At 42.4% G+C, this 27998-nt stretch overlaps 1 protein-coding gene across 2 annotated transcripts in view; it reads left to right on the top strand.

Annotated features, from left to right (window-relative positions):
* ccdc102a (coiled-coil domain containing 102A) overlaps positions 1 to 27998 on the top strand; it is a 655386-nt gene that overhangs the window by 82135 nt on the left and 545253 nt on the right. For both annotated transcript variants that reach the window (XM_041191511.1, XM_041191510.1), the window contains exons 3-4: positions 3611 to 3828; positions 18772 to 18880. In XM_041191511.1, the coding sequence (XP_041047445.1) occupies positions 3611 to 3828; positions 18772 to 18880 (327 nt within the window). The remainder of the gene's footprint in view (positions 1 to 3610; positions 3829 to 18771; positions 18881 to 27998) is intronic.

Here is a 27998-nt window from a genome sequence, read left to right as displayed (position 1 = left end):
GGCTTCCTTTGCATCCTTCCTTATGGCAACGTGAATCACATGGGCCTTGTATCCTTGAAAGCCGAACCCTCTTTCATCTTGAAAACAAGTGGACGGGTAGGTTAAGTCACAACTGTTTACAACCTGGTATTCTCAGCACTTTTCTGGGACTTTGGAGGCTCTCAGTCTTCAATATTAATACACAAACCCTTGCCATTCTCTCCAACTGTAAATATCTTTTTTAACTTCTTCCCAGTAAAACAATCTAATCCTTTCTTTGATCTCTAGCAATCCTGTCTTACTGACAGGCAGACTTCAGAACAGATCACGTGATCCCCTCACTTTACCTTAAATTTAAAGACACATTCCAAAAACATAGCAATCTTATAAACCCGCTCATTGGAACAAAATAATAAGCATCAAATCAGGAATTCCCCCAGTCACAGCTCATCTTGCTCAGACTGTGACTCCCCTATTAGAGTTCATCTGTCTAGTACCCTAACTATCGAAGTTCATCTCTATTACTCTGATTATCAAAGTTTCTCTCTCAGTACCCTAACTATCGAAGTTCATCTCTAGCAGTCTAACCATTGAAGTTCATCTCTCTAATCCTCCAACTATCTGAGTTCATCTCCAATACTCAGTCGAAATTCATCTCTTTAGTGGTTGAAGTATCGAGCTCCATCTCTTTAATACTCTAACTAATGAAGTTAATCTCTCTAGTACTCTAAGCATTAAAGTTCTTCACTCTAGCATTCAGAGTTCATCAGAAAACATTGCCACACGGCACTGTTTGGAACCATAGGAATCTGCTCCTTCAATGTTTGGTTTACTTTCTCACATGTCCTTGTGTCTTTGACACAACATCATAGAATGTTACAACCCAGAAGGAGGCTATCCGGCCCAATGTGCCTGTGGTAGCTCTTTTGCGTTTAATTAATCTGATTCCCTTGCCCTTTTCCCTTATCTCTGTAAATTATTTCCCTTCTTTGTATTTATCCATTTTGCTTTTCAATGTTACTATTTAATTGTCTTCCATCACCCTTTCAGACGTTCCATATTGTAACCCACTATGTAAATAAATCCTTTCTTATGCAGCCTCTGGTCCTTTTGCAGCTGATGTTTTACTTTCATTCTGTGTTTTCTGGTTACTAACCTTTCTGCCACAGGAAACGGTTTCTTCTTATTTACTCAATCATGATTTACATGATTTTGAACACCTTGATCAAATCTGTTCTTCAACTTTTCTGCTCTTTATATCAAACATTCCGAACATCTCCACTCTCGAAAGAAACTGAAGGCCCTCATCCCTGGTATTATTCTAATAAAACTTTTCCGGACCCCCTCTAATGCCTTCACATCCTTCCAAAAATGTTGTCAGAATTGGACGTGATGCTCCAGCCGAGGCACAAGCAATGGTTTCTTCAAGGTTTATCATAACTTCATTGTTTTTATCCTCAATGTCTCTACTTACAGAGCTAAGGCTCCGGTATGTTTTGAATTGCTTTCTCAGCTTCTCCTGCCACCTTCAATGATTTGTGTACACAATCCCCAGTCACTCTGTTTCTGTATCCTTTTAAAAATTGCACGAGTTAGTTCATATTGCCTCTTCTCCTTATTCTACCAGAATGTATCACTTTACTCTTCTGTGTGTTAGCTTTCATCTATCACCTGTCTACCCATTTTAACAGTCAGCCTGTGCTCTCCTCAAGTCTGTTACTATCTTATTCACTGTTTACTACAATTCAGAATTTTGTATTCACAGCAAACTTTGAAATTATTCCTGTATGCTCGAGTCCAGATCAAGAGTACTTCTCAAACTGCAGACTTGAACTAGACTTCTGAATGTCTCCGTTGAGTTGGATATATGATGTCCCATCTTTACACCCTATTCTCTTTCCTTTCAGGTGTTAAGGAATGCAACCTCCAACAACTCATGGATGCCAGCACCCCTCCAAATCTTTCTCTTCACTTCCCTCTGATCCCATCTCTTCTTCTAATCCCACCTCATTGATCTTCCCCTCTCTGAATGACCTGTACTTAACAAAAGACCTTTGCGTTCCTGCTTACTTGTTTGTCACCCACCCTCCCGACCATTAGACAATTTCGTCCATCTCCAGTATTCATTCTCCCTCCACCTGAATCCATCCTTCTGGCCTCTTACCCACTCTTGATCTTTTCATTGAGAACTGTGTGATATTGGCTGTCTTAATTTCTCTGCTGTCCTCACTCACTTTATCCCGTCTCCATCTGAACTTGCTGCACTCCGTTCTCTCAGGTCCAACCCTGACTTCATTATCAAACCTGCCAATTAGGATGGTGGCATACTTACCTCTACCTTGCAGAGGCTGAGCACCAACTCTCAGACACTTCCTCCTACCTCTCCCTGGACCATGACCCCACCACTGAACATCAAACCATTGTCTCCAGGACTGTCACTGACCTCATTTCCTCTAGAGATTTTCACTCCACAGCTTCCAACCTCATAGTCTCCCAACCCCACACAACTCACTTCTGCCTCCTTCCCAAAGCCCACAAACAGGACTGTCCCGGTAGAACCATTGTGTCAGCCAGTTACTGCCCCACCGAACTGATTTCTTCCTATCTTGACTTTATTTTCTCTTCCTTTGTGCAGACTCTTCCCACATACATTCATGATTCTTCTGATGCCCTACGTCATTTCAACAATTTCCAGTTCCCTGGCCCTAACAGCTGCCTCTTCACCATGGACCCCCAATCCCTTTACATCTCCATCCCTCACCAGGACATTCTGAGGGCTCTCCACTTCTTCCTTGAATGGAAGCCCGACCAGTCTCCCACCACCCTCCACCATCTGCTTGGCTGAACTAGTTCTCAACCTGAAGAATTTTTCCTTCAATTCCACTCACTTCCTCCAAATAAAAAGCAATGCTTTTGGGTCTCCGTTTGGGTCCTAGCTCTGTCTGTCTTTTTGTAGGGTATGTAGAACATTCCTTGTTCCAAATGTACTTTGAGCCTCTCCCCCATTTCTTTTCCTGATACATCGATGACTGTATCGGTTCCATCTCCTGCTCTCGCCCGAAACTGGAAAAGTTCATCAGCTTGCCTTCCAATTTCCACTCTTCTCTCACCTTCACATATGACCCATTTATGTATACTCTCCGTCCTGTCAGCAAACCAGCCCTTTGTCCATGCTAATTTCTGTAATATGTCAGTAAGAACTCCATGCCTATAAAGCACTTTGGGATATCCTCATGTTGTGAAAGGTGTGATATAAATAAGAGTTCTTCTTTATTGCACTTAAAGTGTTAGATGAAGAAGCAGATGGTATTGTATTCATCTCTAATAAATGGAAACCGAAAGTAATGTGCCAACAACAGACTGAAGAGTCATACGGACTCAAAACGTTAACTGTGCTCCTCTCCGCAGATGCTGTCAGACCTGCTGAGTTTTTCCAGCTATTTTTGTTTTTGTTTCAGATTTCCAGCATCTGCAGTATTTTGCTTTTATACTAAAATAATGTGAGTTTGACGTCTTTAATTCAGAGCCATAGTAATATTGAGTGGATTGAGTCTGCAGCTTAAAGGAGCAGTGAGCTACTATGGTAGGAGTACCTATTCCTTGGGCTATCATTTGTTAATTTATTCTGCAGGAGGTTGAGTTAATGGAAGCCATTATGAAAAACAAGCAGGAGAACACAGAGACATGGGACCAGCGCAGTACTCAGAGTGCGCGTACTTCACTCAGCCGCCACGAGAGGAACCGCATCCTGTGGGAAGAGGTGACTGTAATTGAAGAGGATGCCACCAAAGTCACTGCATTACAGCTGCGTTTGGATGAGTCTCAGAAAACCCTGCAGAAAGAGAGGGAGTAAGTGCAGTAGGTCCAAACCTCCCAAAGTACCTTTTCAGTAGTCAGTGCCTCTCCATCTTTCTAAGAAGCATGTTGTTTGCTGGGCTGTCCATTATTAAAGTGTCAGCAGGTTTAAGTCCCATTCTAAAGATTTGATTGAGCCAATAATCCAGGCTAACAATCCAGTGTGGTATTTGGGGACTATCACATTGTCAGAAGGGTGCATTTTGCATGTGATGTAAAAACTGGGCTTTGTCTGCCATCTCGGGTGCATGTAAAACATCCCACAGCAACATTTTGAAGAAGAGTAGGAGACTTCACCCCAATATGTATTCCTCAACCAAAATCATGGAAACAGTTTATTTGGCCGTGCCTGAGCGGTTCTGGGCCCATGCCTGAGGAAGGATATATTGGCCTTGGAGGGAGTGCAGTGTAGATTTACCAGAATGATACCAGAATTCTAAGGTTAAAGTACGAGGAGAGATTAATCAAACCAGGGTTGTAATAGCTGGAGTTTAGAAAGTTAAGGGATGATCTGATAAACATTTTCAAGATATTTAGGGGAGTAGATGGGCCCGATAAAGAGAAAACATTTTCACTATTTAGGGAGCTGGATATGAAGAAGAATACGTTAAAAAAAATAGAAGCCCATGGGATTCTAGGGGAACATAGCCAGCTGGGTACAAAATGGGCTCAATGGCAGGAGACAACGCTTAATGGTTTAGAACCCTGTCCAACCCTGACATTGTCATCAAACCCGCTGACAAGGGTGGTGCTGTTGTTGTCTGGCGCACTGACCTCTACCTCGTGGAGGCTGAGCATCAACTCGCAGACACTTCCTCCTACCTCTCCCTGGACCATGACCCCACCACTGAACATCAAGCCATTGTTTCCAGGACTGTCACTGACCTCATCTCCTCTGGGGATCTCCCTCCCACAGCTTCCAACCTGATAGTCACCCAACCTCGGACGGCCCGCTTCTATCTCCTACCCAAAATCCACAAACAGAACTGCCCCGGTAGACCGATCGTCTCAGCTTGCTCCTGCCCCACAGAACTCATTTCTCGTTATCTTGACTCCCTTCTCTCTCCCCTTGTCCAGTCCCTTCCCACCTACATCCGTGATTCCTCTGACACCTTACGTCACATAAACAATTTCCAGTTCCCTGGCCCCAACCGCATCGTCTTCACCATGGACGTCCAATCCCTGTATACCTCCATCCCCCACCAGGATGGTCTGAGGGCCCTTAGCTTCTTCCTCGAACAGAGGCCCGAACAATCCCCATCCACCACTACTCTCCTCCGTCTGGCTGAACTTGTTCTCACACTGAACAATTTCTCCTTCAACTCCTCTCACTTCCTCCAAATAAAAGATGTGGCTATGGGTACCTGCATGGGCCCCAGCTATGCCTGTCTCTTTACGGGGTATGTGGAACATTCCTTGTTCCAGTCCTACTCCGGCCCCCTTCCACAACTCTTTCTCCGGTACATCGATGATTACTTCGGTGCCGCTTCATGCTCTCGTCGGGTCTTGGAAAAATTTATTAATTTTGCTTCCAATCTCCACCCCTCCATCATTTTCACGTGGTCCATCTCTGACACTTCTCTTCCCTTCCTTGACCTCTCTGTCTCAATCTCTGGTGATAGACTGTCCACCAATATCCATTACAAACCCACCGACTCCCACAGCTATCTCGACTACAGCTCCTCACACCCCGCTTCCTGTAAGGACTCCATCCCATTCTCTCAGTTCCTTCGCCTCCGTCGCATCTGTTCCGATGATGCTACCTTCAAAAACAGTTCCTCTGACATGTCCTCCTTCTTCCTTAACCAAGGTTTTCCACCCACAGTCGTTGACAGGTCCCTCAACCGTGTCCGGCCCATCTCCCGCGCATCCGCCCTCACGCCTTCTCCTCCCTCCCAGAAACATGATAGGGTCCCCCTTGTCCTCACTTATCACCCCACCAGCCTCCGCATTCAAAGGATCATCCTCCGCCATTTCCGCCAACTCCAGCATGATGCCACCACCAAACACATCTTCCCTTCACCCCCACTATCGGCATTCCGTAGGGATCGCTCCCTCCAGGACACCCTGGTCCACTCCTCCATCACCCTCTACTCCTGAACCCCCTCCTATGGCACCACCCCATGCCCACGCAAAAGATGCAACACCTGCCCCTTCACTTCCTCTCTCCTCACCGTCCAAGGACCCAAACACTCCTTTCAAGTGAAGCAGCATTTCACTTGCATTTCCCCCAACTTAGTCTACTGCATTCGTTGCTCCCAATGTGGTCTCCTCTACATTGGAGAGACCAAACGTAAACTGGGTGACCGCTTTGCAGAATACCTGCAGTCTGTCCGCAAGAATGACCCAAACCTCCCTGTCGCTTGCCATTTTAACACTCCACCCTGCTCTCTTGCCCACATGTCTGTCCTTGGCTTGCTGCATTGTTCCAGTGAAGCCCAACGCAAACTGGAGGAACAACACCTCATCTTCCGACTAGGCACTTTACAGCCATCCGGACTGAATACTGAATTCAACAACTTTATGTCGTGAGCTCCCTCCCCCATCCCCACCCCCTTTCTGTTTCCCCCTTCCTTTTCTTTTTTTTCCAATAAATTATATAGATTTTCCTTTTCCCACCTATTTCCATTATAAAAGGAAAAAAAAAATTTTTTTTTTTACATCTTTTATGCTCTCCCCACCCCCACTAGAGCTATACCTTGAGTGCCCTACCATCCATTCTTAATTAGCACATTCGTTTAGATAATATCACCAACTTTAACTTTAACACCTATTTGTTCTTTTGTACTATTGTTGTTGACATCTTTTGATGATCTGCTTCTATCGCTGCTTGTTTGTCCCTACAACCACACCCCCACTCCACCTCTCTCTCTCTCTCTCTCTCCGCCCCCCACACACACACCTTAAACCAGCTCTTTCTTGGACTCGAACTCAAGTTCTGTCGAAGGGTCATGAGGACTCGAAACGTCAACTCTTTTCTTCTCCACCGATGCTGCCAGACCTGCTGAGTTTCTCCAGGTAATTCTGTTTTTGTTTTTGTTTTGGATTTCCAGCATCCGCAGTTTTTTTGTTTTTATTTATGTAATGGTTTAGAGTTGTTTTGTTGACTGGAATGCTGTTTCCAGTAGGGTTCCGCACGTCTCAGTACTCGGTCCCCTGCTTTTTGTGGTATATATTAATGATTTAGATGTAAGTGTAGTGGGGGAATGATCAAGAAGTTTGCAGACAACATAAAAATTGGCCACGTGGTTGATAGCAAGGAGGATTGCTGTAGACTGCAGGAAGATATCAATGGACTGATCAGATGGGCAGAAAAGCGGAAATGGAATTCAACCCAGAGATGTGTGCGGTGATGTATTTGTGGAGGTTAAACAAGGCAAGGGAATATATAAAAAAATGGGAGGACACTGAGAGGAGTAGAGGAAGTGAGGGACCTTAGAGTGAATGTCCACAGATCCCTGAGGGTAGCGGGACAGGTTGATAAGGTGGTGAAGAAGGCACATGGAATCCTTTCCATTATTAGCCGAGGCATAAAATGTAAGAGCAGGGAGGTTATACTGGAACTGTATAAAACACTGGCTAGGCTACAACTTGAGTACTGTGTGCAGTTCTGATCACCTCATTACAGAAAGGGTGTAAATGCATTAGAGAGTACAGAGGAGATTTACAAAGATGTTGTTAGGACTGGAAAATTGCAGTTATGAGGAAAGATTGGATAGTCTGGGGTTGTTTTCCTTGGAACAGAGGAGGCTGAGGGGAGATTTTATTGAGATATACTAGATTGTGAGGGGTCTGGATACAGTGGATGGGAAGAGCCTATTTACTTTAGCAGAGAGGTCAATGACTAGGAGGCATAGAGTTAGTGATTGGTAGAAAGATTAGAGGGGAGATGAGTATTTTTTTTAACCTAGAGGGTTGTGGGGTCTGGAACTCACTGCCTGAAAGGGTAGTAGAGGCAGAAACCTTCAACTCATTTAAAAGGTGCTTGGATATGCACAAGGTGCCATAGCCTTCAGGGCTATGGACCAAATGCTGGAAACAGAGATTGGGCTGGGCTATACAGCCAGTTCAGACAAGATGGGCCAAGCGCCTCTTTCTGTGCTGTAAACTTTCTATGTTTCTAAGGATAATCTAGAAGTTAAAGCCAGAACTTGCATGACTGAAAATTGGAAACAATTCTACACGCTAAGGGTGGCAGAAGTTTAAAATGGCAACTAATCTTAATTTTCAACCCAAGATGGTTGCGTTTTAATTTTGAGAAATATAGGATAGGGGACAAGGCAGGTAAATACAGTTAGTTCAAAGATCAGTCAGCATCTCAGCGAATGGAGCAAAACATGTAAGTGGCGAAATGGGTCCTCTTGTTCCTATATTCCTCAAGGGAGCATCTTGCAATAGAGTGAGGGGGCATGTGAGGGGAATGTGTTGGGGTATATGAGGGGGTTTTGTAAGGGGGGCAGTTAGGGCTTTGAGAGCGGGGAGGGTAGAGCTATGAGAGGGAGGAGGGTAGGGATATGTGAGGGGGTGTGTGAGAGGGCAGTATAGGAGTGTGTGAGGGGGGGAGTGTAGGGCTATGTGAGGGGGGAGTGTAGGGCTATGTGAGGGGGGAGTGTAGGGCTATGTGAGGGGGGAGTATAGGGGTATGACATTAGCAAGTAAAGTTAAAGATAACCCAAAGATGTTTTACCTATACATTAATACTAAAAGGTTAATTAAGGAAAAAGTGGGACCTATCAGAGATGAAGACGGAACCTTGTGTGTAGATGCAGAGACTGGGGGAAGGGTTTTGAATGAATATTTCGTCTCCGTGTTTACAAAGGAAAGGGAGATGTAGATATCGTAGTCCAGGAAGAACACTGCGAGATATTGGACGGGATAGTCATAAAGAGAGAGGAAGTACTCAGGGTTGAAATCCTTGAAAGTTGATAAGTCACCAGGGCCAGATGGATTGTTTCTGAGGTTGCTGAAGGAAGTCAGGGAGGAGATAGCAGATGTTCTGAGGATGGTTTTCCAATCTTCACTAGATACAGAGGAGGTACTGGAGGACTAAAGAAATGCAAACATAGTTTCATTGTTGAAAAAGGGATCAAAGGAAATGCCAAACAATTATAGGCCTATTACTCTTACATCAGTGGTGAGCAAATTAATAGAATCAATCCTGAGAGATAGGATTAACTGTCATGTGGAAAGGCATGGACTAGTCAGGGATGGTCAGCATGGATTTGTTAAAGGAAGGTCTTGCCTCACAAATTTGATTGAATTCTTCGAGGAAGTGACAAGAAGGGTTGATGAAGGTAGTGCAGTGGATGTCGTCTACATGGATTTTAGCAAGGCATTTGACAAGGTCCCACATGGCAGATTGGTCAGGAAAGTAAAAGCCCATGGGATTCAGGGTAATGTGGCAAACTGGATAAAAGGTTGGCTTTGTAACAGGAAACAAAGGGTAATGGTCGATGGATGCCCTTGCGAATGGAAAGTTGTCTCAAGTGGTGTTCCACAGGGCTCAGTATTAGGACCCTTGCTGCTTGTGTTATATATTAATCTTTCTACCAATCACTAATTTTATGCCCCTTAGTCATTGACCTCTCTGCTAAAGTAAATAGGCCCTTCCCATCCATTGTATCCAGACCCCTCACAATCTAGTATATCTCAATAAAATCTCCCCTCAGCCTCCTCTGTTCCAAGGAAAACAACCCCAGACTATCCAATCTTTCCTCATAACTGCAATTTTCCAGCCCTGACAACATCTTCGTAAATCTGGAAAAACTCAGCAGGTCTGGCAGCATCGGCGGAAAAGAAAAGAGTTGACGTTTCGAGTCCTTATGAGGACTCGAAACGTCAACTCTTTTCTTCTCCGCCGATGCTGCCAGACCTGCTGAGTTTTTCCAGGTAATTCTGTTTTTGTTTTGGATTTCCAGCGTCCGCAGTTTTTCGTTTTTGTTTTTATCTTCGTAAATCTCCACTGTACCCTCTAATGCATTTACACCCTTTCTGTAATGAGGTGACCAGAACTGCACACAGTACTCAAGTTGTAGCCTAACCAGTGTTTTATGCAGTTCCAGTATAACCTTCCCTTGGTGGAGAATTCTAGAACCAGGGGACATAGATTCAAGATAAGTGGCAGAAGATGTAGGGGGGACATGAGGAAGAACTTTTTTACGGAGAGGGTAGTGGGTGTCTGGAATTCACTGCCCACTGTTGGTGGTAGAGGCAAAAACCCTAAACTCTTTTAAAAAGTACCTGGATCTGCACCTTAAGTGCTGTAAGCTGCAGGGCTATGGGCCGGGTGCAAGAAAGGTAGAAAGTACCCTGAGGAACTCCTGCAGTGATGTCCTGGAGCTGAGATGATTGACCTCCAACAACCACAACCATCTTCCTTTTTGCTAGGTGTGACTCCAACCAGCAGAAACTTTTTCCCCTGATTCCCTTTGACTCCAGTTTTGCTAGGGTTCCTTGATGTCAAGGGCAGTCACTCTCACCTCACCTCTGGAGTTCAGCTCTTTTGTCCATGCTTGAACCAAGACTGTAATGAGGTCAGGAGCTGAGTGGCCCTGGCGGAACCCAAACTGGGCGTCAGTGAGCAGGTTATTGCTAAGCAGGTGCTGCTTTGATAGCATTGTTGATGACCCTTCCAGCGCTTTACTGATGATCAAAAGTGGACTTGATTTCCAGATTTCCAGCATCTGCAGTATTTTGCTTTTTATGAAAAGTGGACTGATGGGGCGGTAATTGAAAGGGTTGGATTTATCCTGCTTTTTATGTGCAGGACATCTTTGGGCAATTTTCTACATTGCTGGTTAAATACCAGTGTTTTAGCTGCACCGGAACAGGTTGGCCAGGGGCACGGCAAGTTCTGGAGCATAAGTGTTCAGTACTATGGCTGGAATATTGTCAGGGCCCATAGCCTTTGCACTATCCAGTGCCTTCAGCCATTTCTTGATATCATATGGGATGAGTCTGGTGGGGTGGTATGAACAGCTGGGGACTAAATTAAAAAGCAGAACAGTAAGAGTAATCATCTCTGGACTACTGCCTAAGCCACAAGGAAATTGGTGTAGAGTAAATCAGATTGGAGAGTTAAATGCATGGCTCAAAGATTGGTGTGAGAGAAATGAGTTTTGATTCATGGCACAATGGCACTAGAACTGGGAGCTGTACCGTTTGTACAGTCTACACCTGAACAATGCTGTGATTGGTGTCACAAAGCTATTAATGTATATAATATTATTGGAAAATATTTTTCTTTTAAATTAGAGGTTTAGTCTGTGGGTGTGTCTTAATTGGATTAAAGCCAGCTAGTCTGGCTTTGATATGTACTAGTTTTAAGATGTAAGCAGAGAGGTAGGGTGCATTTGCATTTTTTGAATAGAGCATTCAGGAAGTGGGGTGAGAACTGACACCTGTCTAGCATGTACCAAACAATATGTTTATTATACAAATAAAATTGGTACTATGAAAGGGGATTTATTGTCTCCATTGGAACCAAAGTGAAAAGAACCTCATTTAATTTCAGCAAACATGCTTTGCCTGGTGCTTGGTTAAGCCTATGGGTTGCTGCTGCTTTAATGGAGATTAGTTTGCAAATTTGTTAAAAGTTATAATAGTAGTAATTTGAAGCCATGTATATATGTATTTTAACCTGTGTAAATTAATAAAATGTTTCATTTGGTTTAGTGTAAAACCTTGAGAACTGATGGTCTGATTCCTGAATTTAGAGTCGCATCTCAAACATTATAGGTTATGACAGAGATAAAAACAAAAAACTGTGGATGCTGGAAATCCAAAACAAAAACAGAATTACCTGGAAAAACTCAGCATGTCTGGCAGCATCGGCGGAGAAGACAAGAGTTGACGTTTCGAGTCCTCATGACCCTTCAACAGAACTAGGTGAATCCAAGGAAGGGGTGAAATATAAGCTGGTTTAAGGTGTGTGTGTGTATGTGGGGGTGGGGGGGAGAGAAGTGGAGGGGGGGTGGTGTGGTTGTAGGGACAATCAAGCAGTTGTAGGGACAATCAAGCAGTGATAGAAGCAGATCATCAAAAGATGTCACAGACAAAAGAACAAAAGAACACATAGGTGTTGAAGTTGGTGATGTATATCTAAACGAATGTGCTAATTAAGAATGGATGGTAGGGCACTCAAGGTATAGCTCTAGAGGAGGTGGGGGAGCAGAAAATATTTAAAAATATTTAAAAATAATGGAAATAGGTGGGAAAAGAAAAATCTATATAATTTATTGGAAAAAACAAAAAGGAAGGGGGAAGAAACAGAAAGGGGGTGGGGATGGAGGAGGGAGTTCAAGACCTAAAGTTGTTGAATTCAATATTCAGTCCGGAAGGCCGTAAAGTGCCTAGTCGGAAGATGAGGTGTTGTTCCTCCAGTTTGCGTTGGGCTTCACTGGAACAATGCAACAAGCCAATGGGCAAGAGAGCAGGGTGGAGTGTTAAAATGGCAAGCGACAGGGAGGCTTGGCTCATTCTTGCGGACAGACCGCAGGTGTTCTGCATAGCGGTCGCCCAGTTTACGTTTGGTCTCTCCAATGGAGAGGAGACCACATTGGGAGCAACGAATACAGTAGACTAAGTTGGGGGAAATGCAAGTGAAATGCTGCTTCACTTGAAAGGAGTGTTTGGGCCCTTGGACGGTGAGGAGGGACAAGTGAAGGGGCAGGTGTTACATCTTTTGCGTGGGCATGGGGAGGTGCCATAGGCGGGGGTTGAGGAGTAGGGGGTGATGGAGGAGTGGACCAGGGTGTCCTGGAGGGAACGATCCCTACGGAATGCCGACAGGGGGGGTGAAGGGAAGATGTGTTTGTTGGTGGCATCATGCTGGAGTTGGCGGAAATGGCGGAGGATGATCCTTTGAATGCGGAGGCTGGTGGGGTGATAAGTGAGGACAAGGGGGACCCTATCATGTTTCTGGGAGGGAGGAGAAGGCGTGAGGGTGGATGCGCGGGAGATGGGCCGGACACGGTTGAGGGACCTGTCAACGACTGTGGGTGGAAAACCTCAGTTAAGGAAGAAGGAGGACATGTCAGAGGAACTGTTTTTGAAGGTAGCATCATCGGAACAGACGCGACGGAGGTGAAGGAACTGAGAGAATGGGATGGAGTCCTTACAGGAAGCGGGGTGTGAGGAGCTGTAGTCAAGGTAGCTGTGGGAGTCGGTAGGCTTGTAATGGGTATTGGTGGACAGTCTATCACCAGAGATTGAGACAGAGAGGTCAAGGAAGGGATGGGAAGTGTCAGAGATGGACCACGTGAAAATGATGGAGGGGTGGAGATTGGAAGCAAAATTAATAAATTTTTCCAAGTCCCGACGAGAGCATGAAGCAGCACCGAAGTAATCATCGATGTACCGGAGAAAGAGTTGTGGAAGGGGGCCGGAGTAGGACTGGAACAAGGAATGTTCCACATACCCCATAAAGAGACAGGCATAGCTGGGGCCCATGCGGGTACCCATAGCCACACCTTTTATTTGGAGGAAGTGAGAGGAGTTGAAGGAGAAATTGTTCAGTGTGAGAACAAGTTCAGCCAGACGGAGGAGAGTAGTGGTGGATGGGGATTGTTCGGGCCTCTGTTCGAGGAAGAAGCTAAGGGCCCTCAGACCACCCTGGTGGGGGATGGAGGTGTAGAGGGATTGGACGTCCATGGTGAAGAGGAAGCGGTTGGGGCCAGGGAACTGGAAATTGTTGATGTGACGTAAGGTGTCAGAGGAATCACGGATGTAGGTGGGAAGGGACTGGACAATGGGAGAGGGAAGTGAGTCACGATACCGAGAAATCAGTTCTGTGGGGCAGGAGCAAGCTGACACGATCGGTCTACCGGGACAGTTCTGTTTGTGGATTTTGGGTAGGAGGTAGAAGTGGGCCGTCCGAGGTTGGGCGACTATCAGGTTGGAAGCTGTGGGAGGAAGATCCCCAAAGGAGATGAGGTCAGTAACAGTCCTGGAAACAATGGCTTGATGTTCAGTGGTGGGGTCATGGTCCAGGGAGAGGTAGGAGGAAGTGTCTGCGAGTTGACGCTCAGCCTCCACGAGGTAGAGGTAAGTGCGCCAGACAACAACAGCACCACCCTTGTCAGCGGGTTTGATGACAATGTCAGGGTTGGACCTGAGAGAATGGAGTGCAGTAAGTTCAGAGAGAGAGAGAGATTAGATTGGGTGAGAGGAGCAGAGAAATTGAGACGACTAATGTCGCGCCGACAGTTCTCAATGAAAAGATCAAGAGAAGGTAAGAATCCAGAGGGAGGGGTCCAGGTGAAGGGAGAATATTAGAGGTGGGTGAAAGGATCCGTTGAACGGGGAGAGGACTCCTGCCCAAAGAAGTGAGCCCGGAGACGAAGACGGCGGAAGAAGAGTTCAGCATCGTGCCGAGCCCGAAATTCATTGAGGTGAGGGCGTATGGGTATGAAACTAAGTCCTTTGCTGAGCACTGAGCGTTCAGCATCGGAGAGGGGAAGGTCAGGGGGTATAGTGAATACACGGTTGGGGCTGGGATTGGAAGATGGGGTGGGGACGGAGGGACAGGCAGGGACTTGAAAATACACTGGACCTCTCCCTCCATTAGCACCGCCGTACCCTTTTTCAAAGCTGCGCATGCCCCCAGTTTCATTTTATTCTTCATCTCATCCGACGTCTCAACAAGAAACTTTTTCTCTTTCTCTCAAGTGCTAAGGAATGCAAGCTCCAACAACTCATCGACACCAACACCCATCTAGGACCCTCCACCCCTGCCTGTGCCTCCATCCCCACCCCATCTTCCAATCCCAGCCCCAACCGTATATTCACTATACCCCCTGACCTTCCCCTCTCCGATGCTGAACGCTCAGTGCTCAGCAAAGGACTTAGTTTCATTCCCCTACGCCCTCGCCTCAATGAATTTCGGGCTCGGCACGATGCTGAACTCTTCTTCCGCCGTCTTCGTCTCCGGGCTCACTTCTTTGGGCAGGAGTCCTCTCCCCGTTCAACGGACCCTTTCACCCACCTCCAATATTCTCCCTTCACCTGGACCCCTCCCTCTGGATTCTTACCTTCTCTTGATCTTTTCATTGAGAACTGTCGGCGCGACATTAGTCGTCTCAATTTCTCTGCTCCTCTCACCCATTCTAATCTCTCTCTCTCTCTGAACTTACTGCACTCCATTCTCTCAGGTCCAACCCTGACATTGTCATCAAACCCGCTGACAAGGGTGGTGCTGTTGTTGTCTGGCACACTGACCAGTACCTCACGGAGGCTGAGCGTCAACTCGCAGACACTTCCTCCTACCTCTCCCTGGACCATGACCCCACCACTGAACATCAAGCCATTGTTTCCAGGACTGTCACTGACCTCATCTCCTCTGGGAATCTTCCTCCCACAGCTTCCAACCTGATAGTCGCCCAACCTCGGATGGCCCACTTCTACCTCCTACCCAAAATCCACAAACGGAACTGTCCCGGTAGACTGATCGTGTCAGCTTGCTCCTGCCCCACAGAACTCATTTCTCGTTATCTTGACTCCCTTCTCTCTCCCCTTGTCCAGTCCCTTCCCATCTACATCCGTGATTCCTCTGACACCTTACGTCACATCAACAATTTCCAGTTCCCTGGCCCCAACCGCTTCCTCTTCACCATGGACGTCCAATCCCTCTACACCTCCATCCCCCACCAGGATGGTCTGAGGGCCCTTAGCTTCTTCCTCGAACAGAGGCCTGAACAATCCCCATCCACCACTACTCTCCTCCGTCTGGCTGAACTTGTTCTCACACTGAACAATTTCTCCTTCAACTCCTTTCACTTCCTCCAAATAAAATGTGTGGCTATGGGTACCTGCATGGGCCCCAGCCATGCCTGTCTCTTTATGGGGTATGTAGAACATTCCTTGTTCCAGTCCTACTCTGGCCCCCTTCCACAACTCTTTCTCCGTTACATCGATGATTACTTCGGTGCTGCTTCATGCTCTCGTCGGGACTTGGAAAAATTTATTAATTTTGCTTCCAATCTCCACCCCTCCATCATTTTCACGTGGTCCATCTCTGACACTTCCCTTCTCTTCCTTGACCTCTCTGTCTCAATCTCTGGTGATAGACTGTCCACCATATCCATTACAAGCCTACCGACTCCCACAGCTACCTTGACTACAGTTCCTTACACCCCGCTTCCTGTAAGGACTCCATCCCATTCTCTCAGTTCCTTCGCCTCCGTCGCATCTGTTCCGATGTTGCTACCTTCAAAAACAGTTCCTCTGACATGTCCTCCTTCTTCCTTAACCAAGGTTTTCCACGCACGGTCGTTGACAGGTCCCTCAACCGTGTCCGGCCCATCTCCCGCGCATCCGCCCTCACGCCTTCTCCTCCCTCCCAGAAACATGATAGGGTCCCCCTTGTCCTCACTTATCACCCCACCAGCCTCCGCATTCAAAGGATCATCCTCCGCCATTTCCTCCAACTCCAGCATGATGTCACCACCAAACACATCTTCCCTTCACCCCCCCTGTCGGCATTCCGTAGGGATCGTTCCCTCCGGGACACCCTGGTCCATTCCTCCATCACCCCCTACTCCTCAACCCCCGCCTATGGCACCTCCCCATGCCCACGCAAAAGATGTAACACCTGCCCCTTCACTTCCTCTCTCCTCACCGTCCAAGGGCCCAAACACTCCTTTAAAGTGAAGCAGCATTTCACTTGCATTTCCCCCAACTTAGTCTACTGCATTCGTTGCTTCCAATGTGGTCTCCTCTCCATTGGAGAGACCAAACGTAAACTGGGCGACCGCTTTGCAGAACACCTGCGGTCTGTCCGCAAGAATGAGCCAAGCCTCCCTGTCGCTTGCCATTTTAACACTCCACCCTGCTCTCTTGCCCACATGTCTGTCCTTGGCTTGCTGCATTGTTCCAGTGAAGCCCAACGCAAACTGGAGGAACAACACCTCATCTTCCGACTAGGCACTTTACAGCCATCTGGACTGAATATTGAATTCAACAACTTGAGGTCTTGAACTCCCTCCTCCATCCCCACCCCCTTTCTGTTTCTTCCCCCTTCCTTTTGTTTTTTCCAATAAATTATATAGATTTTTTTTTCCCACCTATTTCCATTATTTTTAAATATTTTTAAATCTTTTCCGCTCCCCCCACCCCCACTAGAGCTATACCTTGAGTGCCTTACCATCCATTCTTAATTAGCACATTCGTTTAGATATATATCACCAACTTCAATAACTATGTGTTCTTTTGTTCCTTTGTCTGTGACATCTTTTGATGATCTGCTTCTATCACTGCTTGATTGTCCCTACAACCACACCAACCCCCTCCACTTCTCTCCCCCCACCCCCCACCCCCACACACACACATACATACACACACACACACCTTAAACCAGCTTATATTTCACCCTTTCCTTGGATTCACCTAGTTCTGTTGAAAGGTCATGAGGACTCGAAACGTCAACTCTTGTCTTCTCCGCCGATGCTGCCAGACCTGCTGAGTTTTTCCAGGTAATTCTGTTTTTGTTATAGGTTATGACAGTTGTTTAAAGTTTCCCTCTGGGATTTTTAAATAACTCAGCTGTATTGGTCATAGCAATCGGTGTTCTGGCAAGCCCTATAATTCGGACTGTAGAGAGTGCTTAATCAGAAAGGACAAGGCAACAGTGAAAGATAATGTTACAGATCATTTTTTATTTATTCGTTTATGGGATGTGGACGTCACTAGCTTACCGCCACCTTGAGAAGGTGGTGATGAGCTGCCTTGAACCGCTGCAGCCCATGTGGTGTAGGGAGGGATCGGAACCAGAGTGTGACAGTAAGCGTCAGAGTGCACAAAGATCTGTGTGGACCAGCAAATAAGTTCGGAGTAAGCTAAAACTGTAAAAATTCAGAATTATTGCCTGTTTACCTTAATGCATGCAGCGTTCATAACAAGATGGATGAATTGATGGCACAAGTAGAAATAAATGAACATGATATAATAGCAAAAACAGAAAATGCTGGAAATACTCAGCTGACCAGGCAGCATCTGAAGAGAGAGAAAAACAGGGTTAATGTTTCAGGCCAATGACCTTTCAGCAGAATCAGGTATTCAACACGTGTATGATGGGCCAAGTGGCCTCCTCTGTGCTGGACTGTTCTATGATTCTGTGAAGATCTTTCAGGAAGAATGATTTTACACTTGTGGTGAGAATATTGACCTTGTGTGGTGTGTACTGTATTTATTCTGATCTTTGCTTGAATGCATGTGTAATCCCAACAGAGGGGATCTGAGGAGTGAGTCCTGAACTTATCTGAAGGAGTGAGCTGTATGAGCTGCAGAACCTTTTCTAACTTAATTACTTGGACAGAATTGGGAAGGTTGAAGCAGTTAGGAATAAACATCGGAGCAGGAGTAGGCCATTCAGTGCCCCCGAGTCTGATTTGCCACTCAAGTAGATCAAGGCTGATTGTCCATCTCAGCATTATTATCTCACGCTACCCCCATACCCACTGTTGTCATTAGTGTCTAGAAATCAATATCTGTCGTGAACGTTTTCAATGATTGAGCTTCCACAGCCCTCTGGGATAGAGAATTTCAATGATTCACTGCCCTCTGAGTTAAGAAATTCTTCTTCATCTCAGCCCTAAATGGCCTGCCCCTTATTCTACAGCCACTGACACTCCCCACCAAGTCGGGAAACATCCTTTCTGCGTACACCCTTTAGAATTTTGTAAGTTTCAAATTTTCACTGAGATCACCATGTTTTTCACTAGTTTCAAAATCTAAGTGTTGTTATCCTGCAAATGGGTATTCTCATGTACTATGAATTGTTGTTCCCTTTGAAATTTGGGATTCTTGCATCTGTCCTGATGAGTGCAAGATGAAAAGCTTCAACAGCATGTCTCTTTTTTTAGCAATACTCAAATAAGTTTGAATTGAAATGACTGATTTGCAGCAATTTCCTTATGGGTGCTTTTTTTTTAACCTCCTTAGGGACAAGAGTATGCTCGGTAAACACATTGAGAAGCTGGAGGCAGATGTTACCCAATGGAAAATCAAGTATGAAGAGCTCAATAAATCCAAACAAGAGGTAGTTAAACAGGTAAGATGAAGAGCAGTAAGGAGCCACCTATAGGTACAGGCATTCATTTATGTATACATCTTCCGAGCTAAAATCTGTCTAAAATTAGCTGCTCACTTTCAATATTCAACCTAGTACACAGTTTTTCATCTGTTGATCTGGTTTGCATGCTATTCCACTTGTATGATTACAGCCAGTAGTATCAGATACTCTGGGATGGATTTTCATGAAGGAGATGGGAAGCATGTACCGGGAAAGTTCCCAACCCTGCAAAACTGTCTCTGTAACGGAGGCTTCTGCCTGTCATATTTTTGTTCCAAGAAGGCGGCGCTGGGATGGAATCAAGCCCGCTGGCTTCTGAGGCAGGCCCAAGGCTGCAATGGAGGTGGGCAGATGGTGAGGCCAGACAATGGCCCAGTTATGATGATGAATGTCAGGCCCTCAAACCCTCACCACCCTCACCCACGCCACATGCGGCCCCATTCCCCTCCACATACCCCCCATTCCCCCTCATGCTGTTACATACACCATGCCACTTGATACTTTGATACCCCTTCATAATCATGCCCACTCCATACACCCCTTATACCCTATCCAAGCCCCCTCACCATGGCCCCTCCATGCACCCTGTGCACCCTTCATATCCATTCACCCAGCATCTGCTATGGGCAGACCTGAGGAGCCATTTAATGGTCAAGGGAAGGTTTTGAAATGGACATGGAGAAATTAAACGTCTAACAGTCTAAAAGAGCTGCAATACAAACTCACTCAATACTGAAAAAAAATACTATACCCAGTGAGAAAAACGTAAATTTCAGAAGTCATTTAGTTGTAAACACAAACACCTGTTCAGTAACCATATCAAACACAGATAATTCTTTAATGACCTCCCAAGACTGTCAATTCAACTCTCCACATAACCCCTAGCTAAGATGATGGCCCTATAGGGACTCTGTCAGCCAAGCATAAGGGGCTGACTTGTGAAAACAATCACAACTGCAAAGGAGCATACTGAAATGGAAATAACATTTTTTTTGAATTATAAAGCAAATGACCTGTCAATCAAATAATTACATGATCAGGTGGCTGTTTTTTTTTGGTATACCCACTTGGGACTGGGATTTCACCCTCCATGGCTTATGACTCTCCTGAGGAGCTATCGACTTAGGAAGGGGCATCACGCCACAAATATGCATGTGGAATGGGGATGGAACTCTCTAGACCCACAATGGAAATGGCGAGGGTGTGTGTGTGTGCATGCGCACGAACTATCTGCGCCCTTATGCCTGTAAACTTGCTGGAAATGGGAATGGGTGGGTATGGAACCCTGGAATTGAGTACCACCTGCTATTTTAAAATGTCGCCCAGATGTCCCAACTCGGCGACATTCTGGGACTCGGTGTTTACATTCAGCAAAGACTATTACTGAATGTGTTTACATCAGTATCTATTAGTGTGTGTATTTACATTCAGCAAAATGTATTACTAGTGAGTGTTTACATCAGTATCTATTAGTGTGTGTTTACATCAATATCTATTACTGTGTGTGTTTACATTCAGCAAAATCTATTACTGTGTGTATTTACATTCAGCAAAATTTATTACTGTGTGTTTACGTCAGTATCTATTACTGTGCGTGTTTACATCAGTATCGATTACCATGTGTTTACATCAGTTTCGATTACAGTGTGTGTTTACATCAGTATCTATTACCGTGTGTGTTTACATTAGTGTCTATTACTGAGTATGTTTACATCAGTATCTATTAGTGTGTATTTACATTCAGCAAAAGGTATTACTGTGTGTGTTTACATCCGTATCTATTACTGTGCGTGTTTTACATCAGTATCGATTACCGTGTGTGTTTACATCAGTATCGATTAACGTGTGTGTTTACATCAGTATTGATTAACGTGTGTGTTTACATCAGTATTGATTAACGTGTGTGTTTACATCAGTATCTAACAATGTGTGTGTTTACATCAGTATCTAATACCATGTGTGTTTACATCAGTATCTATTACTATGTGTCTTACATTCAGCAAAATCTATTACTGTCTGTATTTACATTCAGCAAAAGCTATTTCTGTGTGTGTTTACATCAATATCTATTACTGTGTGTGTTTACATCAGTACCTATTACTGTATGTGTTTACATTCAGCAATATCTAATACTGTGTGTGTTTACGTCAGTATCTGTGACTGTGTGTGTTTATGTCAGTATCTATTACTGTGTGTGTTTATGTCAGTATCTATTACAGTGTGTGTTTACACCAGTATCTATTTCTGTGTGTGTTTACGTCAGTATCTATTACTGTGTGTGCTTACATCAGTGTCTATTACTGAGTGTGTTTCCATCAGTATCTATTACTGTGTGTGTTTACATTCAGCATTATCTATTACTGTGTGTGTTTACATCAGTTCCTATTACTTTGTGTGTTCACATCAGTTTCTATTACGGTGTGTGTTTCCATCAGTCTCTATCACTCTTTGTGTTTACATTCAGCAGTACCTATTACATTGTGTGTTGACATCAGTATCTATTACTGTGTGTGTTTACATTCAGCAACATCTATTACTGTGTGTTTACATCAGTTTCTATTACTGTGTGTGTTTACATCAGTATCTATTGCTGTGTGTGCTTTCATTTAGCAGTATATATTACTGTATGTGTTTACATCAGGACCTATTACTGTGTGTGTTTACATCAGTATCGATTACCGTGTGTGTTTACATCAGTATCGATTACCGTGTGTGTTTACATCAGTATCGATTACCGTGTGTGTTTACATCAGTATCGATTACCGTGTGTGTTTACATCAGTATCGATTACCGTGTGTGTTTACATCAGTATCTATTTCTGTGTGTGTTTACATCAGTATCTATTACTGTGCGTGCTTACATTCAGCAAAATCTATTACTGTGTGTGTTTACATTCAGCAAAAGCTAGTACTGTGTGTATTTAGATCAGTATCTATTACTGTCTGTGTTTACATTCAGCAATATCCATTACTGTGTGTGTTTACATCAGTATCCATTACTGTGTGTGTTTACATCAATATTTATTAGTGTGTGTGTTTACATCAGTATCTATTACTGTGTGTATTTATGTCAGTATCTATTACTGTGTGTATTTATGTCAGTATCTAATACTGTGTGTGTTTAGATCAGTATCTATTACTGTGTGTGTTTAGATCAGTATCTGTTACTGTGTGTTTGCATCAGTATTCATTACAGTGTGTTTACATCAGTATCGATTACTGTGTGTGCTTACATCAGTATCGATTACTGTGTGTGTTTACATCAATATTTATTATTGTGTGTTTACATCAGTATCTATTACTGTGTGTGTTTACATTCAGCAATATCTATTATTGTGTGTTTACATACAGCAATATCCATTACTGTGTGTGTTTACATCAGTATCCATTACTGTGTGTGTTTTCATCAGTATCTATTACAGTGTGTATTTACATCAGTATCTATTACTGTGTGTGTTTACATTCAGCAATATCTATTACTGTTTGTGTTTACATCAGTATCCATTACTATGTGTGTCTACATCTGTATCTATTACCGTGTGTGTTTACATCAGTATCTATTACTGTGTGTATTTATGTCAGTATCTAATACTGTGTGTGTTAATATCAGTATCTATTACTGTGTGTGTTTAGATCAGTATCTATTACTGTGTGTTTGCATCAGTATTCATTACTGTGTGTTTACATCAGTATCGATTACTGTGTGTGCTTACATCAGAAGCTATTACTGTGTTTGTTTACATCAGAAGCTATTTCTGTGTGTGTTTACACCAGTATCTATTAACGTGTGTGCAGTCAGCAAAATCTATTACTGTCTGTGTTTACATTCAGCAAAATCTATCACTTTCTGTGTTTACATTCAGCAAAAGTTTTACTGTGTGTCTTTACATCAGTATCTATTACTGTGTGTGTTTACATTCAGCAATATCTATTATTATGTGTTTACATCTGTATCTATTACTGTGTGTTTATATCTGTATCTATTACTGTATGTGTTTACAATCAGCAATATGTATTGCTGTGTGTGTTTACATCAGTATCTATTACTGTGTGTTTACATTCAGCAAAATCTATTACTGTGTGTGTTTACATCAGTATCTATTACTGTGCGTGTTTACATCAGTATCGATTACCATGTGTGTTTACATCAGTATCGATTACCGTGTGTGTTTACATCAGTATCTAATACCGTGTGTGTTTACATCAGTATCTATTACTGTGTGTGTTTACATTCAGCAATATCTATTATTGTGTTTACATTCAGCAATATCCATACTGTGTGTGTTTACATCAGTATCCATTACTGTGTGTGTTTATGTCAGTATTTGTTACTGTGTGTGTTTACAATCAGCAATATCTGTTACTGTGTGTGTTTACATCAGTATCCATTACTATGTGTGTCTACATCTGTATCTATTCCTGTGTGTGTTTACATCAGTATCTATTACTGTGTGTATTTATGTCAGTATCTAATACTGTGTGTGTTTATATCAGTATCTATTACTATGTGTGTTTAGATCAGTATCTATTACTGGGTGTTTGCATCAGTATTCATTACTGTGTGTTTACATCAGTATCGATTACTGTGTGTGCTTACATCATTATCGATTACTGTGTGTGTTTACATCAATATTTATTATTGTGTGTGTTTACATCAGTATCTATTACTGTGTGTGTTTACATTCAGCAATATCTATTATTGTGTGTTTACATTCAGCAATATCCATACTGTGTGTGTTTACATCGGTATCCATTACTGTGTGTGTTTACATCAGTATCTATTACTGTGTGTGTTTACATTCATCAATATCTATTACTGTGTGTGTTTACATCAGTATCTGATACTGTGTGTGTTTATGTCAGTGTCTATTACTGTGTGTGTTTACGTCAGTATCTGTTACTGTGTGTGTTTACATCAGTATCCATTACTATGTGTGTCTACATCTGTATCTATTCCTGTGTGTGTTTACATCAGTATCTATTACTGTGTGTGTTTAGATCAGTATCTATTACTGTGTGTTTGCATCAGTATTCATTACTGTGTGTTTACATCAGTATCGATTACTGTGTGTGCTTACATCAGTATCGATTACTGTGTGTGCTTACATCAGAAGCTATTACTGTGTTTGTTTACATCAGAAGCTATTTCTGTGTGTGTTTACACCAGTATCTATTAACGTGTGTGCATACAGTCAGCAAAATCTATTACTGTCTGTGTTTACATTCAGCAAAATCTATCACTTTCTGTGTTTACATTCAGCAAAAGTTTTACTGTGTGTCTTTACATCAGTATCTATTACTGTGTGTGTTTACATTCAGCAATATCTATTATTGTGTGTTTACATCTGTATCTATTACTGTGTGTTTATATCTGTATCTATTACTGTATGTGTTTACAATCAGCAATATGTATTGCTGTGTGTGTTTACATCAGTATCTATTACTGTGTGTTTACATTCAGCAAAATCTATTACTGTGTGTGTTTACATCAGTATCTATTACTGTGCGTGTTTACATCAGTATCGATTACCGTGTGTGTTTACATCAGTATCGATTACCGTGTGTGTTTACATCAGTATCTAATACCGTGTGTGTTTACATCAGTATCTATTACTGTGTGTGCTTACATTCAGCAATATCTATTATTGTGTGTTTACATTCAGCAATATCCATACTGTGTGTGTTTACATCAGTATCCATTACTGTGTGTGTTTATGTCAGTATCTGTTACTGTGTGTGTTTACAATCAGCAATATCTGTTACTGTGTGTGTTTACATCAGTATCCATTACTATGTGTGTCTACATCTGTATCTATTCCTGTGTGTGTTTACATCAGTATCTATTACTGTGTGTATTTATGTCAGTATCTAATACTGTGTGTGTTTATATCAGTATCTATTACTATGTGTGTTTAGATCAGTATCTATTACTGGGTGTTTGCATCAGTATTCATTACTGTGTGTTTACATCAGTATCGATTACTGTGTGTGCTTACATCATTATCGATTACTGTGTGTGTTTACATCAATATTTATTATTGTGTGTGTTTACATCAGTATCTATTACTGTGTGTGTTTACATTCAGCAATATCTATTATTGTGTGTTTACATTCAGCAATATCCATACTGTGTGTGTTTACATCGGTATCCATTACTGTGTGTGTTTACATCAGTATCTATTACTGTGTGTGTTTACATTCATCAATATCTATTACTGTGTGTGTTTACATCAGTATCTAATACTGTGTGTGTTTATGTCAGTGTCTATTACTGTGTGTGTTTACGTCAGTATCTGTTACTGTGTGTTTACATCAGTATCCATTACTATGTGTGTCTACATCTGTATCTATTCCTGTGTGTGTTTACATCAGTATCTATTACTGTGTGTATTTATGTCAGTATCTAATACTGTGTGTGTTTATATCAGTATCTATTACTGTGTGTGTTTAGATCAGTATCTATTACTGGGTGTTTGCATCAGTATTCATTACTGTGTGTTTACATCAGTATCGATTACTGTGTGTGCTTACATCAGTATCGATTACTGTGTGTGTTTACATCAATATTTATTATTGTGTGTGTTTACATCAGTATCTATTACTGTGTGTGTTTACATTCAGCAATATCTATTATTGTGTGTTTACATTCAGCAATATCCATACTGTGTGTGTTTACATCAGTATCCATTACTGTGTGTGTTTACATCAGTATCTATTACTGTGTGTGTTTACATTCATCAATATCTATTACTGTGTGTGTTTACATCAGTATCTAATACTGTGTGTGTTTATGTCAGTGTCTATTACTGTGTGTGTTTACGTCAGTATCTGTTACTGTGTGTGTTTACAATCAGCAATATCTGTTACTGTGTGTGTTTACATCAGTATCCATTACTATGTGTGTCTACATCTGTATCTATTCCTGTGTGTGTTTACATCAGTATCTATAACTGTGTGTATTTATGTCAGTATCTAATACTGTGTGTGTTTATATCAGTATCTATTACTGTGTGTGTCTAGATCAGTATCTATTACTGGGTGTGTTTAGATCAGTATCTATTACTGGGTGTTTGCATTAGTATTCATTACTGTGTGTTTACATCAGTATCGATTACTGTATGTGCTTACATCAGTATCGATTACTGTGTGCGCTTACATCAGAAGCTGTTTCTGTGTGTGTTTACACCAGTATCTATTACTGTGTGTGCATACAGTCAGCAAAATCTATGACTGTTTGTGTTTACAGTCAGCAAAATCTATTACTGTCTGTGTTTACATTCAGCAAAATCTATTACTTTCTGTGTTTACGTTCAGCAAAAGTTTTACTGTGTGTCTTTACATCAGTATCTATTACTGTGTGTGTTTACATTCAGCAATATCTATTATTGTGTGTTTACATCTGTATCTATTACTGTGTGTTTATATCTGTATCTATTACTGTATGTGTTTACAATCAGCAATATGTATTGCTGTGTGTGTTTACATCAGTATCTATTATGTGTGTTTACATTCAGCAAAATCTATTACTGTGTGTGTTTACAGTCAGCAATATCTATTACTGTGTGTGCTTACATCAGTGTCTATTACTGAGTGTGTTTCCATCAGTATCTATTACTGTGTGTGTTTACATTCAGCATTATCTATTACTATGTGTGTTTACATCAGTTCCTATTACTTTGTGTGTTCACATCAGTTTCTATTACGGTGTGTGTTTCCATCAGTCTCTATCACTCTTTGTGTTTACATTCAGCAGTACCTATTACTTTGTGTGCTTACATCAGTATCTATAACTGTGTGTGTTTACATTCAGCAACATCTATTGCTGTGTGTGTTGACATCAGTATCTATTACTGTGTGTGTTTACATTCAGCAATGTCTATTACTGTGTGTGTTACATCAGTTTTTATTACTGTGTGTGTTTACATCAGTATCTATTGCTGTGTGTGTTTTCATTCAGCAGTATATATTACTGTATATGTTTACATCAGGACCTATTACTGTGTGTGTTTACATCAGTATCGATTACTGTGTGTGTTAACATCAGTATCGATTACCGTGTGTGTTTACATCAGTATCTATTACTGTGCGTGCTTACATTCAGCAAAATCTATTACTGTCTGTGTTTACATTCAGCAAAAGCTAGTACTGTGTGTGTTTAGATCAGTATCTAATACTCTGTGTGTTTACATTCAGCAATATCCATTACTGTGTGTGTTTACATCAGTATCCATTACTGTGTGTGTTTACATCAGTATCCATTACTGTGTGTGTTTACATCAATATTTATTAGTGTGTGTGTTTACATCAATATTTATTAGTGTGTGTGTTTACATCAATATTTATTAGTGTGTGTGTTTACATCAGTATCTATTACTGTGTGTGTTTACATTCAGCAATATCTATTATTGTGTGTTTACATTCAGCAATATCCATTACTGTGTGTGTTTACATCAGTATCCATTGATGTGTGTGTTTACATCAGTATCCATTACTGTGTGTGTTTACATCAGTATCCATTACTGTGTGTGTTTACACCAGTATCCATTACTGTGTGTGTTTACATCAGTATCTATTACAGTGTATATTTATATCAGTATCTATTACTGTGTGTGTTTACATTCAGCAATATCTATTACTGTGTGTGTTTACATCAGTATCCATTACTATGTGTGTCTACATCTGTATCTATTACTGTGTGTGTTTACACCAGTATCTATTACTGTGTGTATTTATGTCAGTATCTAATACTGCGTGTGTTTACATTCAGCAATATCTATTATTGTGTGTTTACATTCAGCAATATCCATTACTGTGTGTGTTTACATCAGTATCCATTACTGTGTGTGTTTACATCAGTATCCATTGATGTGTGTGTTTACATCAGTATCCATTACTGTGTGTGTTTACATCAGTATCCATTACTGTGTGTGTTTACATTCAGCAATATCTATTATTATGTGTTTACACCAGTATCCATTACTGTGTGTGTTTACATCAGTATCTATTACAGTGTATATTTACATCAGTATCTATTACTGTGTGTGTTTACGTTCAGCAATATCTATTACTGTGTGTGTTTACATCAGTATCCATTACTA

Source organism: Carcharodon carcharias, chromosome 7, assembly GCF_017639515.1.
Source record: "Carcharodon carcharias isolate sCarCar2 chromosome 7, sCarCar2.pri, whole genome shotgun sequence".
Lineage (NCBI taxonomy): Eukaryota > Metazoa > Chordata > Chondrichthyes > Lamniformes > Lamnidae > Carcharodon > Carcharodon carcharias.
Note: the sequence above shows the minus strand (reverse complement) of the source record. Positions and strands in the feature narration are given on the sequence as shown.